This window comes from Giraffa tippelskirchi, chromosome 9 (genome assembly GCF_054371585.1).
Source record: "Giraffa tippelskirchi isolate mGirTip1 chromosome 9, T2T-mGirTip1v1.2.pri, whole genome shotgun sequence".
Taxonomy (NCBI): Eukaryota; Metazoa; Chordata; class Mammalia; order Artiodactyla; family Giraffidae; genus Giraffa; species Giraffa tippelskirchi.
The window spans coordinates 106,629,993-106,650,216 of record NC_137283.1 but is presented as its reverse complement, the minus strand read 5'-3'; the positions used below and the strand labels follow the sequence as shown (position 1 = coordinate 106,650,216).

At 38.2% G+C, this 20,224-nt stretch overlaps 1 protein-coding gene across 13 annotated transcripts in view; it reads right to left on the bottom strand.

Moving 5' to 3' along the window:
* Nucleotides 1–20,224, bottom strand: part of CDK19 (cyclin dependent kinase 19) — a 226,365-nt gene that overhangs the window by 33,618 nt on the left and 172,523 nt on the right. For all 13 annotated transcript variants that reach the window (XR_014065637.1, XR_014065639.1, XR_014065634.1 and 10 more), the window contains one exon: nt 19,488–19,628. Coding sequence is in view for 7 of the 13 variants with exons in the window: in XM_081530590.1 (XP_081386716.1) it covers nt 19,488–19,628 (141 nt within the window). In the remaining 6 variants the exon portion in view is untranslated. The remainder of the gene's footprint in view (nt 1–19,487; nt 19,629–20,224) is intronic.

Sequence of the window (20,224 nt, the reverse complement as noted above, 5' to 3'; positions counted from 1 at the left end):
GTGACTGAACAGAACTGATCTGATGTCTGTGTGTCCTGTTCAATGTCTGATGGCAAGGTTTGGAGAGATTATCATTTTCTACTACATTATATATTTCCATAATGTTTGACTTTGTATGTTTTGGTATTGTTTGTAATTAGAGAAGTAGTATTTTTAATAATATAAGAAAAAAAATAATGCTGAGAGGATAAAGGGTAGAAGAACAAGAGCCAATGAAAGAACTAGTGAAGGAGCATCCACCAGGATGACCCGGAGGGATGGGATGGGGAAGGAGGTGGGAGGGGGGTTCTGGAAGGGGAAAATATGTACACCCATGGTGGATTCATGTCAATGTATGGCAAAACAAATACAATATTGTAAAGTTTAAAAATAGATAAATAAGCTAATTAAAAAAAACATAGGTAGTATAGGCTTCTAGAAGCTAAGAGTTTAAAAAGGAAGAGGTGGTCTTCAGGAACAGCAGAATGCAAGCTGAGAAGAGGCAACTTTGCGACAATTAGAAGGTCACTGGTGACTTAGAAGAAATAATTTCTGTGCATTTACAGAAGCTAGCTGCAGTAAATGAGACCCAAATAAGTGGGAAACAGGCAAAGGCAAATTTAGGTGTTTTGGTTTTGTGTGTGTGTGTGTGTGGCCATGCCCTGTGGCGTGCAGGACCTTAGTTCCCTAACCAGGGATTGAACCTGGGCGCTCAGTATTCAAAGTGTGGAATGCCCAGCAAAGGCGAATTTAGAGTACATTTTTCAAGGCCTTAGTGAGAATGGCAATCTCTGGGATATAACAGTTTTTAAAATTGTAAAAGTATCGAGTAAACCATCTTACGTACCATTGTTAAATTATTTACATTTCCTAAAATTTGAGCTTAAATCCTTTAAAAAAAAAAAAAGATAAAAATACAAAGTATGCGACAAAGGAACAAAAATTGTTTCACATAAGAAATGAAAATGGGGACTTCCCTGGCGATCCAGTGGTTAAGACTAGGCACTGCAGGGGACATGGGTTCAGTCCTTCAAGAGAGAACTAAGATCCCACATGCCCTGCGGTGCAGTCAAAAAAAAAAGACGAAATGAAAGTAGATTATGAGCTGCTGAATGGGAGAAAACCAGGAAGCTGGTCTTGATCACTGTTAGCTAACTCTGGTTAGAAGTTCCTATAGTTGTGCTATATGGAAACAGAGAATATGAACAGGAGCAGCACAGTGGAATGAGGATAAAGACATAGTGGAATGAGGATAAAGAGAGAGAGACAAGGATCTAGCGAGTTCTGATGTCAGTAGAGAATACTTTTGACACGTCTATTTGAAGCCCAAGGAAGCTGTAAGTGTGGGATCTCCATGTAGATAGATAGAGCCTGAGATGAGGGCAGAAGTGGTGACATGGTTTAGGAGAGCAGTGACTGTGAGCTCTTTTGTACAGGCTGAGAAAGAAACCCGGAGTTTGGGCAGTATCCACAGAGAAGGGCTCCTGTAGTCAAGTTAGAATCTGGAATCACAGAGGGAATCACTTTGAAATGCACACCTCTTAACTGGGGTTAACTATCCCCTTCAGAACACGTAAATAATTGTTAAGGTCATAAGATATTTGATGTTTCAAAATAAAAACAAAATAATGTGATCACCCATTTAAATGCATTTAACTTAGGGAACTATCTTCAATATCCTGTCATAAATCATAATGGAAAAGAAAATAAATAAAAATAAGATGTTTTTAACTTTTCAAAGCATTTTCACATCAATTCCCCCCCCCCTTTTTTTAAGGAGAATTACTCAAGAAATACAGGGCTGGGGGCAAGTCTAGGAACAACTCCATCTAACCCTCAAGATTCCACACTCAAGTGTGTTTGCAGATATTATGCTGAATTTTCAAAAGACTAACTTTGACAGTGATTAATTAACTGAAGGTATATGCTATTAAAAAAACAAAGGAAACTGCAGCTCATGCACACACACCCACACGTAAACCTGACAGAATGGAAAGAGGATACCAAAATGGTTCTGACCTAGTTACATCCCAATTAACACAGACGATGCTGTACTAAAACCCCTCTTCTTACTGTGAACACAAAATGCCAGCTGTGAAAGAAAGTGATACTGCTGGGTTTGCACACTTTAGTTACCATAGAAACAGTAGAAATGGCAGGAGTTGGAAACCTCGTATTTAACTTATCAGCAATAAAATTGGATAGACAAATCAAGGCTGCAGGGTTCATTTTAGTTAAATTGTATTTAAAAGGCAAAAGTCAGGGAAATAATGAGATGAGCCATATGATTACTCAGATATTTTTCTTGAAATATCTGCATTTTATAAGAATTTAGTTAATTGTTGAATGTACATTCATGATGTTTTACGTGTATCTTAGATATGTTTTTTCCTTTTATAGAATCAATTGTTTTTCACAGGGTTAAATTTATTTCAGATAATTGGCACATCATAAATAGAACAGCCTAACAATGCGCAGTTTATCCTATTACATTTGCTTTACACTCCCTGCCCCAGGACATTTGGAACAAATATATGAAACCCACAAGATGACTCTCATCAGCACCAACAGAGAAGACAGAAAAACACAAACACAATTGTCTACAATCCTGAATGACAGGAAAAAAACCAATCAGATATCAATCAGAGTAGTTTCTGAACAATGAACAGTGCTAGCCTAATATTAGTGGCTACAACTATTCTTTTCTTTAAATACAGAAGTGGCGCAGCTCTCGTCACATCTGATACAGAAGTACATTCCCAGGAGAAAATCCTCAGTTTATGTTCCTTTGTTTACACTGTTCTCCATTGTTCACCTTGAACAAGTAAGATTCTGTGTTATAACAAACAGGGCAAATAACCAAGAATAAGAAACATGCTTTTTTTCTGAAATACAACACTCAATTGCTAGTAGCATCAGTCTTATCATACATTTACCCTTTAAAATAACCTGATAGTAATTGTTTTAAAAATATACAGTATCTGATTATTGTGACTGCAACCTCCTAAAAAGCAGGGAAGATATTTCTGTCACCACTTTATGTATCTGCTGATTTGCTGGATGAATGAACAAATAAATGAATGAGTGAAAATTGCCAATGGTTAGTAATCATGGTCCTTTGATAGGCAAGTTCTAAATTTTTAAAGAAACTGTAAGAAACTAGAATAAACACTTATTATGAAATATGCAAAGCTCACTTCTAAACATAGACTTTTTTTTTAAGTCCTAATTTTAATTTATTCCAGGGTTTCAACAATCACTCATTGCCAATGATTCCAAAATCTATACCTCTAAGTCTCTATATATCTAGAGATATGTCAGCTGTATGCTGCTCATCTCCACAATTATCTCCAATTCAACATGTTCCTACCTCTCTTTCTGATGGTATTCCCTTCTCAGTCACTCAGTCATCAAAGACAGAAGTCTGAGCACCTGTCCTTTATTCCTCAAATCTAATTAGTCCTCAGGTTTGATTATCTTACCTCCTAAAGATTTATCTACTATCTCTCCTCCTCTCTGGGCTTCCCTGGTGGCTCAGTGGTAAAGAATCCACCTGCAACGCAGGAGATGTAGGTTAGATCCCTGGGTCAGGAAGCTCCCCTGGAGAAGCAAATGACAACCTGCTCCAGTATTCTTGTCTGGGAAATCCTATGGACAGAGGAACCTGGTGGGCTACAGTCTGTGGGGTCGCAAAGAGTTGGACAGGACTGAGCACACACACATGATCTATTATTAGCATCCCCAATCTGCCTGCAATACAGGAGACCCAGATTCGATCCCTGGGTTGGGAAGATCCCCTGAAGAAGGAAATGGCAACCCACTCCAGTATTCTTGCCTGGGAAATCCCATGGTCAGAAGAGTCTGGTGGCCTACAGTCCATGGCGTAGCAAAGAGTCGGACACGAGTTAGCGACTAAACCACATCTGTCCTTCATGCACTTACTTCTCTTCTCTATCAGTGGTAAAGAACCTGCCTGCTGAAACAGGAAACACAGGTTCAATCCCTGATCTGGGAAGACCCCACATGCCCCAGAGCAACTAAGCCTGTGCACCAAAACAGGGGCTGGGGCTGTGCTCCAGAGCCCAGGAACCACAACTACTGAAGCCCCAGCACCTAGAACCTGTGCGTGCACGTGTGCGGGCTAAGTTGCTTCAGTTGCGTCTGACTCTTTGTGACTCCATGAACTGTAGCCCGCCGCATTCCTCTGTCCATGGGATTCTCCAGGCAAGAATACTGGAGTGGGTTGCCATGCCCTCCTCCAGGGGATCTTCCTGGCAGGTGGGCTCTTGACCACTAGCGCAAACTATGTAGCCCCCTAGAGCCCATGCTCCACAACAAAAGACACCACTGCGATGAGAAGCCTGCAGATGGCAACTAGAAAGTAGTTTCTCTCCCCGAAGCTAGAGAAAAGCCTGTGCAGCAATGAAAACCCAGCACAGCCTAAAAAAAATTTTTTTTAAGTCTACTGTAATCTGGTGCCCACTTCTCTCTCCTTCCTCCTCTTTCACTACTTTCTGTTTTGCACCAGTAATATTAAAGTGCTCCCAGTTTCTTACCCCTGGAGAAGGAAACGGCAACCCACTCCAGTCTTCTTACCTGGAAAATCCCATGGATGGAGAAGCCTGGAGGGCCACAGTCCAAGAGGTCACAAAGAGTCAGACACGACTGAGTGACTCACAGTTTCTTACGCCATGCCCTTATTCATACTGTCCCCTCTGCCTGGAATGCTCTCCCCACCCACACCCCCCAATTCATTCTTAGAAATTTCTACTCATCGTTTCAGATTCAGCTCAGTGTGAGTCCTCCAGGAGAGTCCCATCCCAACTGGTTATGTATTCTTCTGTGCTCTCAGCACCTTACACATAGCTGATCCCTGAATATACCTTATAATTTCTTTTTTAAAAGAAATTTCTTTTATGATTATCCATTTATGTGTATCTCCCCCCGCCCCCCCCCATGCATTCATTAGGAAAGGGTTTGTATTTCATCTGTGCCTGTATTCCCAGTGCCCAGCCTACTGTGTGGAACACCTTAGAAGGATGAAATGTGTTTATAAAGCAAATATTCTAAGTCTAAAAACTGGTACTTCTCCCACAGAAATCCAGGAAAATGGCACTAGGTTCCATAATTCTGTAAATGTCATACTTTAGGTGTATTGTGGGTTAAATAGGCCTTTGTATTCAAGAGCACCTAACCACTATTTAAAGTGCTATTTCTAAGCAAAAATTCCTTCCTAGTTAGAAATTATGTATTTATAATGAGATGCAGGCTGTCTTTAAATGGGAGCAGTCTATAATATTAAATGCTATGATTAATTTCATTTTACTTTAAAATGGTCTAGAGGTAATGGGTATCCTTGTTAATTAAACCTTGGTATTCGCGGTAAACAGCTGCCAACCCCCAAATGCAAGACAGTGAACAATGCACTTCTTTGTCTTTGCCTTTTAGGAGTGGTCACAGGCCTGAACAGCAGAGATAAGGTTTTCTTTTCTCTAACAAGAACCAATAAAAAGCAGCCTTTATAAAAAGCTTAATGCAAGACAAACACATGTATCCAGAAGGCTATTTACCTAAGTAACTTCAAGGTCACCAACAGTGTATAATCAAGATATATTCCACATTGACAGCAAGGGCAGGAAATAAAGCCACAAAGACACTCACTCAGATGCTGTCCTATTTATTAACTAGTACAATCCATCTGCAGAGAACCAACTCTGTTAGAAAGTAGTTTTCTTTTTACATTTGTGACATTCATATTCAAATCAAAAAATTCAGTCTTATTACGGTGAGAAATTAAGAGTGTCAGAGGTAGAAATTAAGAAGCTGAGCCCTCTCAGTTTACTCATGAAGAAATGCAAAAAAACAAAAACAAAAAAACCTACAGCCCCAACTGAGTTCACTGTCCACACACAGTGGCAGACCCAGGATTAGAACCCAAGTCTCCCAGTGGTGCGCTCTAGGCCAAGCTTATGAGGACAAAAGCACACTTGGCAAATGAACGATACTTAATTGGCTTACAGCACTCACCAAGAAAAGACTTCTACTCTGATGGTACTTAGGTAAAAATATAATCACACAAAATAACCATCATAAGTAATCTCCCAGTGAAATGAACCATCAGTCCTTAAATGCAAGATCCCCTCTTGATGAAGATACTGTCATTCCCAATAAGGGATCTTGAGTCATCCTGTGTGTGTATGTGTGTTAGTCACTCAGTTGTGTCCAACTCTTTCGAAATCCATGGATTGTAGCCCACCAGGCTCCTCAGGCCATGGAATTCTCCAGGCAAGAATACTGGAGTGGGTTGCCATTCCCTTCTCCAGGGGATCTTCCCAACTCAGGGATCAAAGCCAGGTCTTCTGCACTGCAGGTGGATTCTTTACCATCTGAGCCACCAGGGAAGCCCTGAATCATCCTATAGTGCTGCTCAAATATAATGTCAGTGGTGGTGAGGGGCTTTTGCACATGCCACACAACCACTAAACTCCCCCCAACTACCTTATCCTTTCCAGCTCAGCTCAAACACCAGTTTCAAAGAACACTTTCTGACCTCCTGGATAAGGTCAGTTCACACCTTAAATCCTCTCAAAGCACCTTGAACATTTCCTTTATTGAACTTACCACAGGTTTTTTTCAAATTATCATGTTTAGTCATGTGACTGTTTATGTCTATCTCCCTCCTAGTCTAAAATCAAGTTTAAGAACCTTTCTTGTTCATTTTGCACACCACTGTATTCCCCACATCTACAACACAAGGACCAAAACAAATACTTGTGAGAGTTGCATGGTAGGTAGCAAGAATGAATAATGATCCATGTTCTTGGCTCATCCTCACAAATCAGAAGGTGAAGATGCCCTTTGCATGGGGCAGTTCTGACAGCAGCTGTTGAACTCTTGCTCTAGATGAAACACCCCAAATGAGCTGTGATATTGCCTGTGGTGGGCAGAATGGTGGCCTGCCCTTGCCCCCAAAGATGTCCACGTCTTAATTCCAGAAGCCTGTAACTATGTTATATCACATGGCAAAAGGGAATTAAGGTAGCAAATAAGGTTGCTCAGGTGAGCCCAATGGAATCACAATAATCCTTAAATGTGGAAAGCAGGGAAGAATCAGCATCAGAGTGAAGCAATGAAAAGGACTCGACCAGCCATTGCTGGTTTCAAAGCTAAAAGGAAGGAAACCAAGATCAAAGAATGCAGGTGATCTCAAGAAGACAGGAAAGGCAAGAAAGCAGATTCTTCCCTAGGGTCTCCACAAAGAAACAAAGCCTTGCCAACACCTTGATTATTAGTTCAGTGAGACCCATTTTGGACTTCTTAACTATACTTTGTGTGTCTTAAGCCACTAAATTTGTGGCAATTTGTTACAGCAGTAATAGGAAACTAATGCACTGAGTTTACTTTTATTTGGAAGCATAGTCTCAGTTGCCTCTCAAGAGTCTAGTCTTGACCAGAGTCAAGATCTGAAGGCTTGGAAGTGACCTACCTAATGAGAGCATCTGTGTCTGTTCAATGTATCATATCAGGTGCAAATAGCTCTTCATAATGTTTATTGTGCTCTATTAAACTAAAACCCTTAGTTTACTTTGGTCTTTGAGAGCTACCCTGAATTTGCCACTGACTTAAGAGGTAAATGTCATTTGCTAACCTCTGTTGTTCCCACCCACTCTTGGGTCTTTAAATCTTTCACAGCTAAATGATCAAGCCCTTCCTTGGTATCTGCATGCATGTGTGCTAAGTCACTTCAGCCGTGTCCAACTCTTTGCAACTCTATAGGCAGCAGCCTGTCAGGTTCCTCTGTCCAGGGAATTCTCCAGGCAAGAATACTGAAATGGGTTGCCATGCACTCCTCCAGGGGATCTTCTGGACCCAGGGATTGAATCTACATCTCTTACGTCTCCTGAATTGGGAGGCAGGTTCTTTTTTTTTTTTTTTTTTAAATAAATTTATTTATTTTAGTTGGGGGCTAATTACTTTACAATATTGTAATAGTTTTTGCCATACATTGACATGAATCAGCCATGAGTTTACATGTGTTCCCCTTCCTGGACCCCCCACCCACCTCCCTCCCCATCCCATCCCTCTGGGTCATCCCATTGCCCCGGCCCTGAGCCTTTGTCTCATGCATCGAACATGGAATGGTGTTCTGTTTCACATATGATAATATACATGTTTCAATGCTATTCTCCCAGAACGTCCCACCCTCACCTTCTCCCTCAGAGTCCATAAAATTGTTCTATGCATCTGTGTCTCTTATTCTGTCTCGCATATAGGGTTATCGTTACCATCTTTCAAATTCCATATATATGCATTAGTATACTGTATTGTTGTTTTTCTTTCTGGCTTACTTCACTCTGTATAATGGGCTCCAGTTTCATCCATCTCAGTAGAACCGATTCAAATGTATTTTTTTAATGGCTGAGTAATATTCCATTGTGTATATGTACCACAGCTTCCTTATCCATTCGTCTGCTGATGGACATCTAGGTTGCTTCCATGTCCTGGCTATTGTAAACAGTGCTGCGATGAACATTGGGGTACATGCGTCTCTTTCAATTCTGGTTTCTTCAGTGTGTATGCCCAGCAGTGGGATTGCTGGATCATATGGCAGTTCTATTCCCAGTTTTTTAAGGAATCTCCACACTGTTCTCCATAGTGGCTGTACTAGTTTGCATTCCCACCAACAGTGTAAGAGGGTTCCCTTTTCTCCCCACCCTCTCCAGCATTTATTGCTTGTAGACTTTTGGATAGCAGCCATTCTGACTGGTGTGAAATGATACCTCATTGTGGTTTTGATTTGCATTTCTCTAATAATGAGTGATGTTGAGCATCTTTTCATGTGTTTGTTAGCCATCTGTATGTCTTCTTTGGAGAAATGTCTGTTTACCACTAGCGCCATGTGGGAAGCCCTCCTTGCTATCTAACAGTCTTCTAATAGAGAAGGTTTGTGAATAGCCATACAACTTGGAATTAGTCTGGGTCCTTTATAAATTGGGTAAGAAATTATTATAAAAATTTGTGGGAGTTTCCCTGGCAGTCCAGTGGTTAAGACTCTGCTCTTCCAATGCAGGGGATGCAGGTTCAATCCCTGGTAGGGAAAACTGCTGCTGCTGCTGCTAAGTCACTTCAGTCGTGTCCAACTCTGTGTGACCCCATAGACGGCAGCCCACCAGGCTCCCCCGTCCCTGGGGTTCTCCAGGCAAGAACACTGGAGTGGGTTGCCATTTCCTTCTCCAATGCATGAAAGTGAAAAGGGAAAGTGAAGCCGCTCAGTTGTGTTCGACTCTTCGCGACCCCATGGACTGCAGCCTATCAGGCTCTTCCGTCCATGGGATTTTCCAGGCAAGAGTACTGGATTCGGTTGCCATTGCCTTCTCCAGTAGGGGAAACTAAGATTCCACATACCTCTTGGTGTGGCCAAAAAAAAAAAAATTTTTTTTAGTAGTATACATATTTTCTTAAAAATAGAACAATCCAGCAGTTCCATTCCTGGGTATTTTTCAGAAGAAAAAACAAAAACAGTAATTCAGAAAGATATCTGCACCCCTATGTTCACTGCAGCATTATTTATAATAGCCAAGATACAGAAGCAACCTAAGTGTCCACTGATACACAGATAAAGAAGATGTGGTGTATACACACACACACACCATGGAATATTACTCAAGTCACAAAAAAGAATAAAATCTTCCATTTCCAACGATATCAATGGACCTAGAAGGTATTATGCTAAGTAAAGTAAGTCAGAGAAAGACAAATACAAAATGATTTCATTTATATATAGAATATGAAAAGCAAAACAAATGAACAAACATAACAAAACAGAAACAAACTCAGAGACACAGAGAACGAACAGGTGGTTTCCAGAGGGGAGGGGTGGGAGGGGATGAGTGAAATAGGTGAGGGAGATTAACAGGTACAAACTTCCAGTTACAAAATAAATAAGTTATGGGAATGAAAGGTACAGCATGGGGAATACAGTCAACAATTTTATAATAACTTTGTATGGTGACTTTGGTCTTCGAAAACTAAAAGACCTAAATTTGCTATTGACTTATTGTGATCATTTTGTGATGTATAGAAATATCAAATCTTTTTGTCATGTACCTAGAACCAATGGGGTGTTGCAAGTTAATTACACTTCAATAAAAAAATAATAAAATAAAAAATGCCCGTGGCAGTATATATATTTGTTCTAATTCATCAATTTGTAATTAAAATGGGTGCATTTTATTGTATACAAGTTCTACTTCAATAAAATTAATAAAATAGTATGCCTGAATTAATTCTTCAGTTTTAAACATATGACTCAAAGTACAGGGGCTCCTTCTGTATGCCCTGGTTCCTAACCAGTTTCTGCCATTGCTGTCACTGTGGAATATATCTTGACTATATACCCTTTTAGGGACTATGAAGTTAACTTGGCAAACTTCTATATCATGTGTTTGTGAATGCAGGCAATAAAACTATACTGAAGTCAGCAATCATCAAAAGAATCTTGACCCTGAGCTGAAGCTTAAGAGGCCTTACAGGCCACTGTGAGTCAAACCACGTCCCCTTTGAAGCTGACCCTCTAAGAAGTGTGATTCTTAGTATGTATCACCTGCCTGTGCAACAGATGGTACAGCATCACGCTCTCACTCAAACTGACAGATGTACGGGACTCTGCTGGAAACTCCAGTGACTGGGCTATGGGTATGGATGATGGAAAAACTGACATGCCAAAATGAATTGCAGCCCCACATCTAGAAAACACTTTAATAATCCCTTCTTACATTTGTAAAGTGTGTGTGGCAGTATCCAGAGTATTGTAAAAAACATTCCCTATCTTCACGAGGGCTGTAGAGAGGGAGCAGGACAGGAGTCACTGCACACAGATGACGTCACCACAGTCAAAGGCTTCAGGCTGAGCCCCTGACTGTGGAGGACTAGCTCTAAGGAACTAGTCAGGACTCAAAGGTCACCCACAAAAGCCCTAGTGTGAATCTTCAGCGTGACAAGATCTGTGACTGTCCAGAATCACCTAAAATTACAGGTTAGAATAAACAGACCATATTTAACTTTTTTCATTGTTAGCTCTGCATTCTGAAAGAAATTAGGGTGATTAAATCATATTAAAATCAATACTGCTGTCACAATTCTTAATAAATCAAATGAAAAATAATAGTTATTTGATTAACATGGAATTGTTTGAATGAAAAGTAATGTGAAACACTAACTTTGATCTCATATAAGCAAGATTTTTTTTTAACTTTCATATTCTTAAATACAAGACTTGGCAAAAAATATTAGCAATATTTAAATATAAACCAGATGAAACAGGGCCTACTTTTTTTTAAATACCAAGAAGCCTGTTTCACATATTTATAGTAGGGCTCTACTCTGTAAACCAGAAGGGGCTAGGAAGAGCATCAGGCTAAAGGAATTCCAGAGAAGAAAGCAGTTAAAAGCAAGGACAATACTGGACTGCTGATGATATTCAGAAGAATGTACAGAAGAAGCTTCTTCAGAAAATCAAGAGAAGTTCAGGAACTCTAGAGCTAACACTACAGAGTCAACAACCATGTAAAGCACCTATCACTGCCATTTTACAAATGAGTAAACTAAGGCTTGAGTAGCAAGATTAACCATCTTAGAAATATATTTTTTTTTAAATCTAGGATCTCAAAGCTCCCATACTATAAGAACAAAGCTAAAATTCTAAAACATTATCAAAACGCCTGCAAAATGCTGTAATGATGGCTACAGTAAGATTTTAAGGGTTTCTTTGAAGTATAAACATTTGCCTTATCAGGCACTGTTTAGCATAGGCAAAATTCAACACTTCGACGCATCTCCTTGTCACACAAGATACAGAGAAGCTGTGAGGCACAGAGAGATTTTCTAGACAATTCTTCAACAACCAAGCATTTAATATTTTAATCAAACTTTCACAAAGAAGAACAGCACAGCACTTTTTTTCCAGTTGAGCAGAAAACAAAGACCCATCTTTGATTTCATATACAGCACTTTCCTGTAATGATGTTCCTGAAGGGTCTTCAAATGCTCTTCTTGGCTAAAGGACTATATTTCATGCTGTCCTTTTACTGCTTGTCAGCTAGTTGGTAGAACTCAACAGCATTAGCAACCTTGGAAAACAATGTTTTTGTCATCATTTAAATTTTCCCTTGCATTTTTGCTATTGCTTTATATAAATGAGTGAAAAAGAAAAACAAACATAATAATAAGTACTAATATTAGTGATAAGAATATGCCTCAGGCTGCATAACAAAGAAAGAACCTCTTAGTATGTTCAAAGTGAAAAATCCTAGATCTCAATTGAACACACCCTCTAGGTTTACGTGGATTAAACTTGTGATCTAAATAGCAGGGTGGGAAGGAGTGACGGGAGAGGTGAGGAGAGGAAAAGGAAGGAACATATACCAAATTCTGGGAGTAAATCACTGAAGAATGTAAAAGAGAAGGAATAATTGGTACATTATAATGTTTCGTTACTCTTTAGAACTAGAACTATCCTGAAATTCTTACTACACAAGCAGCTTTTATACATGGAAGAGGCTGTATATGAAAGGAGGGGACTTCTTGCATTTTCTTTACTGTATTTTAAATAAATAAAAAGGACAATAACAGGATCCAAACATCATTTAAAAGCCTCTCAGACCTACGGTAGGCAGCTTCAGACATAGTTTCCAATCATCCCCACCCCAGTACATACACTCTTATGTAGCTATTCCTGTTGAATATAGGCTATGCCTGTGTCCTCAGCTGCCAAGTCATGTCCGACTCTTTTGCAACCCCACAGACTGTAGCCCGTCAGACTCCTCTGTCCATGGGATTTCCCAGGTAAGAATACCGGAGTAGGTAGTCATTTCCTCCTCCAGGGAATCTTCCAGACCCAGGGATTGAACCCGCGTCTCCTGCATTGGCAGGTGGGTTCTTTACTACCAAGCCACCAGGGAAGCCCAACATGGGCTATGCCTAGTGACTTGTAATGAACGGAATATAGCAAAAGTAATGAGCTGTCACTTTCACGATTAACTTAAAGAAAACTGTGACTTTCATCTTGCTAACACATTCTTTCACCCTCATGGGAAAGAAAACTGCCATGTTTTAGATGTGCTATGGAGAGGCCCAAGTGACAAGGAACAAAGGAAGGCCTCCACCACCCATCAGTCTGTGAGGAAACAAATCCTGCAAAAAACCACGAGTGAACTATTAAGACTTGACTGTAACCTTTCAAAGAGACTTTGAAACTGAGAATCCAGGTAAGCCACACCAAGCTCCCTGACCTATAGAATCTGTGAGATAATAAATGTTGTTTGAAGATACTACATTTGAGGCCAATTTGTTACTAATACACACTTAAAATATACACTGCCAACATGTCATAAAAAATATACAATGCTGTTGAAAATCCAGTAAGAATTCTGCCTGAACAAGCAGGGTGTTATACAGAAGAAAAATAAGTATCATCAAACCAAAATTATGTAGTTTTGTCAGTTAATATGACAAAATTATCCAGAGTCATATTTTATACATTTCTCTGCAGCTAGAATGTCTAGTGCCTCATTTTTTTAGTCAACTGAATTATATCTGACTAAGTATTGGCGAGTTTTATTATTACTATTATTATCATCATCATTAAACTCTAATAGAATAAATAAGTCTTTAGGGCTATAACTGAGCCTACTGGTAGTTCAGATGGTAAAGAAGCTGCCTACAATGCAGGAGACCCAGGTTCGATCCCTGGGTCAGGAAGATCCCCTGGAGAAAGGAATGGCAACCCACTCCAGTGTTCTTCCCTGGAGAATTTAACCGACAGAGAAGCCTGGTGGGCTTCAGTCCACGGCTCACAAAGAGTCGGACATGACTGAGAGAATAATACTTTCACTTTCTATGTCTGAAACAGAAGTAACTTTATACCAATCCAAAACTGTCCAGTAGATGTTAGTTAATAATAAAACTCAAAAGATTACGGGATATAAAATTATTTTCTCCAACTGGGTCTCACAAAAACTTGCACATACCATGTTTATAGACCATATACTAGCTATTTGAGCCTGTGAACTTCAAATGACCCACTATTAGCCCACTATTGTGAACAATAATTACCATATAAAACTCAAGTTAGAATTTTGCAATTGAACTGTCAGAATATTTTTTAAAAGACAGAGCTAGGGTCAGAACCCTAGAGCATTCATTCAAATCCTTCATTCAATAAAGACCTAGCATTTATCATCTGCTAAACACAGAGATATGAAGGGAAAAAAAAGAATTTAACTTATAGTTCAGTTTATGCCACTGATCCAGTAGCAAGATTCTGTAACAAAGGAGCCATACATCCACTTAACAATACTATCATTTGGCCCACATTTCTCTACCTTTGCTAAAGAATAATGTGCAACTGCCAGATGCTTTGCTAAAATTCAATTCAAGTAACTTATGAGTACAAACATTATGCCAACACTAGGAATACAAAAATTAGTGAGATCTGATTCTTGCTCTCAACAAGTTCATAATTTTGAAAAAGAGATAAAACTATATCCTGGCATTCTTCCAGCCTACCAGAATAGTAATGTCATAAAAATGAGTCATCCTATAGTTCATCTTCTTACTCTTGGCTATATCCTGCTGTAAAATTAAAATACATCTTTCCTCCCTTGGTGTTTACAACTTCCAAATATTTATAGAGTTATGTCTCTATTTTACTGTCTCTTCACTAAGTTGAATATATTTAGCTCCTTTTCTCCTTTCCTTTTAAAACAATTTCTCAATGTAAGTAACATTTTTGATGACTTTATTTAAATTCTCTATTTCTGTATTACATTCTAGGGTCCAAATGACATAATTATTTTTCCAGATATGCAATCAATCACAATGAAAAACATCAAACTCATTGATGATGTGCTTCTATGTGTGAAGTCCAAAACACTGGTTGTTATTTACTTTTTTAATTTGTTGAGATATACTATTACACTGCAATTTTATATTTACTCTAACACTTTTAATTGTATGAATTTCCTAGGTTTCTCACATGAAATTAAAATTTAGAGATGGTATGTACTCTGAAACAGTTGTGACTAGCAGTGTAAACCCAGATTTCCTATAGTAATAGGAAATGAAGCATTTAAAAAACCTCCTCATTGACTAAAACTGCACCTCGGCAACTCTACTCTTAAGCTTATACAGAAAACAGTTTTTCAAAAAAAAAAAAAGACAACAGTTTTTCAAAAGTCTCCATCATACTCCTTTTAACCATATTCATATTTCTGTATTTCTATATCTACTGCAGAATGTATCTATAAAGTAAACATATGGTTTTAAATCTATCCTGGAAAATATTTTGGCAAAACCATGACAGTATGACAATATGTCCAGATAGCAGGCCTCATGATCAGTGAAAGAACTAAGGAGGCTATCAAAAACTATATTCTTACTGGTTTAAAGCTTTAAATCTTATTAGAGTTACTTATTTAAGGAGCAGAGGCACTTAGGGGACTGTACAGGTAAAATATAAACAAATGTTATACTAGGTCAGAACCACATCCAGAACACGTCTTTAATATTGTGTCCATGCTAATACAGATGGCCAATAATGGCACAATGGCATATGAAAAGAGGCTTCACATCAGTAATTATTAGAGAAATGCAAATCAAAATTACAGTGAGGTACCATCTCATACCAGTCAGAATGGCCATCATTAAAAAGTCTACAAATAACAAATGATGAAGAAGATGCAGAGAAAAGGGAATCCTCCTACACTGTTGGTGGGAATGTAAGTTGGTGCAGTTACTATGGAAAACAGTATAGAGATTCCTTAAAAACTGAAAATAGTGTTACCATATGACCCAGCAATACAATTCCTGGAAATTATAGTTTTGTCTGGATATATTCCTGGATATAGATTCAGATAAAACTGTAATTCAAAAAGAGATATGCACCCCTATGTTCACAGCAGCACTATTCACAACAGCCAAGACATGGAAACAGCCTAAAAGTCCACTGACAAGATGAACAGATAAATAAGATGTGGTACACATATACAATGGAGTACCACTCAGACATAAAAGAGGAAAAAACAACGCCATCTGCAGCAACATGGATGCAACTAGAGACTATCATACTAAGTGAAACTGTCAGAAAGAGAAAGACCAACATGGCATTATATCCCTTGTATGTAGAATCTATAATGTGAAACAAATGAACCTAACTATGAAACAAAAACAGTTTCACAGACATACAGAACAGACTTGTGGTTGCCAAGGGGAAGAGGGTTGGGGGAAGGATGGAATGGGAGGCTGGGGTTAGCAGATGGAAGCTATTCTATGTAAAACGGATAAACAACAAGTATAGCACAGGGGATATATTCAATATCCTATGATAAACCATAAAGGAAAAGAATATTTTAAAACAGAATGTGTGTGTGTGTAGCTGAATCACTTTGTTGTACAGCAGAAATTAACACAACATTGTAAATCAACTATAATTCAATAATATATCATATATATATTATATATATATTGCATGTATATGTGTGTGTGTGTGTGTGTGTGTGTGTGTGTGTGTGTATAGTCCATGCTATGTATGAGGTAATAATAATCAGTGGTGACTTCTTTAATAGGGAAAAATAATCTCATCAGGAAAAAAAAAAACCTTAATTCTGTTGCTCACAAACTTTCAATACTTAAAAACAAACAAACTCCCTAGCCTGATATTTAAGGCCTTCCTCAATCAGGCTTCAACTCATATCTTCCAAGTCTGACTTCATACTACCCTAATTCAGCTTATCCATTTTTGAGCCTGACAGAACTACACACTGTTTCTGAGATTAATTCAAGTGCTTTCTCCCCACAGAAATGTCACATCCAACACTCTGTTAGGTTACCCTCATCTCTCAAATCTCTCTTTAAATTCTACATGGCACCTCTCTGACACTTTCCCTTATCCCCCCACTCAGAACCCCTTCTAACCCTGAGTAGTATTTAGTCTGTACTTCTCACATTGCCATGATCACATTCTCTCTCATCTGTCTTGTAGCATAATTGTTTGTGTACATGTTATATTTCTTCTCTCAAACTAAATTCCTAAGAAGGTCTTGACACAGTCACGTTTGTGCTGTCCTCACTAGTCCATGCTTTGCACATATTAATACAAGGAAATAAAAAAAATTTAGTTGGGAAGTGTGCTGAATACAAATGTTACCTGATTCAAAAACATGCTGTAATAATCAATATAAGGAAATATTTACTCAGTATCTATTGTATACCAGAGCAGTAGTATACCAAAGTGAGCCACTGACCCCACTCTCTCAACAACTTTATGGCCTAGAACATCTTCCAGACATCTCTATAAATGACTATAGTGCTAACAGACAAATGCCAGAAGAGGAGCAAAGATGAAGTACAACAGCAACCAATAAGGAGGAGAGATTATTTCCAAGTAGGGATGGATATGAGGAAAAGGTTAACATTTGTGCAGGTTCTGAAAACAGGTAATATCTGAATACGTAGAGACAGGGTAAAGTGTTTTAACACAAGAGAAATAAATGCCACTGAGGCAGGAAATCTCAGGAGGATCTAAGGAATAATCAGTAGTTCAATAGTATAGTGTAAGTGAGAGATTATAGGGAGGTAGGAGAAAAATTTTAAAGGCAGCTGGAGGTACACCTGACAAGACCTCAGAAGCCAAAAAAGGAACTAGAGCTTTAGTCTCTAAGCAGTGAGGAACTATTTCAGAGTTCCTGAGCAGGGACTGAGTAATTATTTTGAAGGTCTACACTGGACTGAAGGGAAAGGGATGGTTGACAAGGAGACAAGAGGCTAGCACCATCCTACAAGAAAAGGATAGTAAAGCCCTGAACTAGGAATGAGGCACTAGGAGTAGAAATAGATGAATGGAAGATAGATTTTAGTGGTGAAACTGACAGGACTAGACAAGTTCCAGATGTGGAGTACAAGGGTCTGCAAGTGGTAAAAGAAGTTTCTAGGCTAGAAGGAGGATTGTGCCATCACCAGGATGTCTATTGTATTAGTTGCTCAGTGTGTCCGACTCTGCAACCCCATGGACTGTAGCCCACTAGGCTCCTCTGTCTATGAAATTCTCCAGGCAAGAAGACTGGAGTGCGTAGCCATTTCCTTCTCCAGGGGATCTTCCCAATCCAGGGATCGAACCCGGATCTCCTGCACTGCAGGCAGATTCTTTACCAGCTGAGTCACCAGGGAAGTCCCCATTACCAAGATAGAGGACATTAAGGCAGCAGTAAGTTTGGGTGGGAGAAAACTGAGTCCTGGCTATATCAGGTTTTAGTACTACTGGGTATGCAGGCAGTGACATCACAAATAAAATGTGTCAAACTATCCTATTTAAAACAAATATAAAATTTTATGAAAAAAGAGTTGAGATTAATCTTCAGTAAAGGATTCTGATAAATGATTCAAACATGAATATGACCTTAAAAATATAACTCACATAGGCTATATTACATAGCAAATTAAAATCTAAAACCATTTATGAAGGAGGGTTTGACCTATAACTTCATGTACCCAAGAATTATTTTCATACATGCTGATTCACAGGTAACAGTAAAGCAGATAGGTGGAAGGCAGTGAGAACCTCAGTTTAAAATTATGAGGTGAAATACTTCTGTTGAAATGGTAAATGCAGCTCTGTGCTGTCATTTGGCCCCAATTTAACTTAAATGCCATATCAGGAGATGCTCAAGTTGGAAGACTAGGCCTAATTGACAAGGTAGCATTCCTTTCTATAATAAATACTTACCCTCAATTAAAAGAACTGAGTTGACCTAGATTTATCCCTACTATATCCCTAGAATCTCCAAAAGCCTAAGCAAAATAAAACTTCCAATTATAAACTCACAGGTATTACAGCTATTCAGCACCCGTATTTCTTAAGAACAAACAAAAGAATTTCATCAACATAAACTAAAATGATAACAATGAAAAGATGTGTAACATATAATTTGATATTCATAAATTTTTGTTATATGTGTGCTGAGTAAAAAAGTAAAATCAAATATTTGAATTGTGGTTAATATGCCTAATAAGTATATTTCCCCCGTTAGATTTATTCATTTACTTAATTCTACTTACTGGATGCAATGTCATTATTTCAGTTTAGCTTTGAAAACAATGAGAACTCGGTTTTTAATTATTAACATTTTTACTAACAGTAAGCAAAATTATGAAAAACAAAATGGATTAAAAGGTATTTGTTTTACATACAGCCATCCCATTAAGATTATGCAGGTCATTTGTTGAAAACCACATTGACATTTTACAGTTGTGTGTAAATGCAAGGAAAGAACATACTTAATAATAGTAATCTTTTGATCATAGGCTTATGGGTGATTTTTATTTCCTTCTTTTTGCTTACATGCATTTTCAAATTTTTTTATAATTAATGTTCATCGTAAATGTACCAAGAAGAAAAGTTATTTTTATAAGGAGAGAAAAAAACATATTGATCAATTTAAAAGAAACATACTTACCAGATCTCTGTGAAGCACCCAATTTGCATGGAGGTAATGGATCCCATCAAGAATCTGGTAAAGTAATGATTTAACCATAGATCTTGGCAACTGCATGGGCTTTTTATTTGCTTTCGATGCACGGTGAAACTTAATAATATGCTAAAAATTAGAAAATATATATTAGAGTAACATAGTCTTTGCCTGTGTCAACAAAACACAATAAAGGCTGCAATAAGTTCTGTACATTTCAAGATTACTTATTAAAGGCCAACAATGACACAAAGAAAAATAATTTAAATAATAAGCTCAAACCAAAACAGAATCTATATTGAGGGTGAATGTGACATTATTAATGTGGTTGTTATGATGACTTACTGAAACCATTAAGATTTGTATTAAGTAAAACCAAGAAGTAAAAAAGGGTCTATAATTTAAAACCTGCCTTAAAATAGCATTAATTGTATTCTCTACTGACAGAAAGAAAAGGGAAAAAAACTCTGTAAATCTTTACTGTTCTATAAAATAAAGTTAGTACTTAGTGCATTTGGGTGACATTACTGACTGCATGTATATCAGAATTACTGGAAAGTTCCACCTTCTTTTGCCACATAATGAAATTAGGATATAGTCTTAGTAGTCAATAGTAAATAGCAAATCACTAGACATAAACAGGAAGAGAAAAATGGGGAATTCAATCACATTGAAATAAATGTAACTGGCTCATCATATCCAAATTTTTATGTACACATGTTATA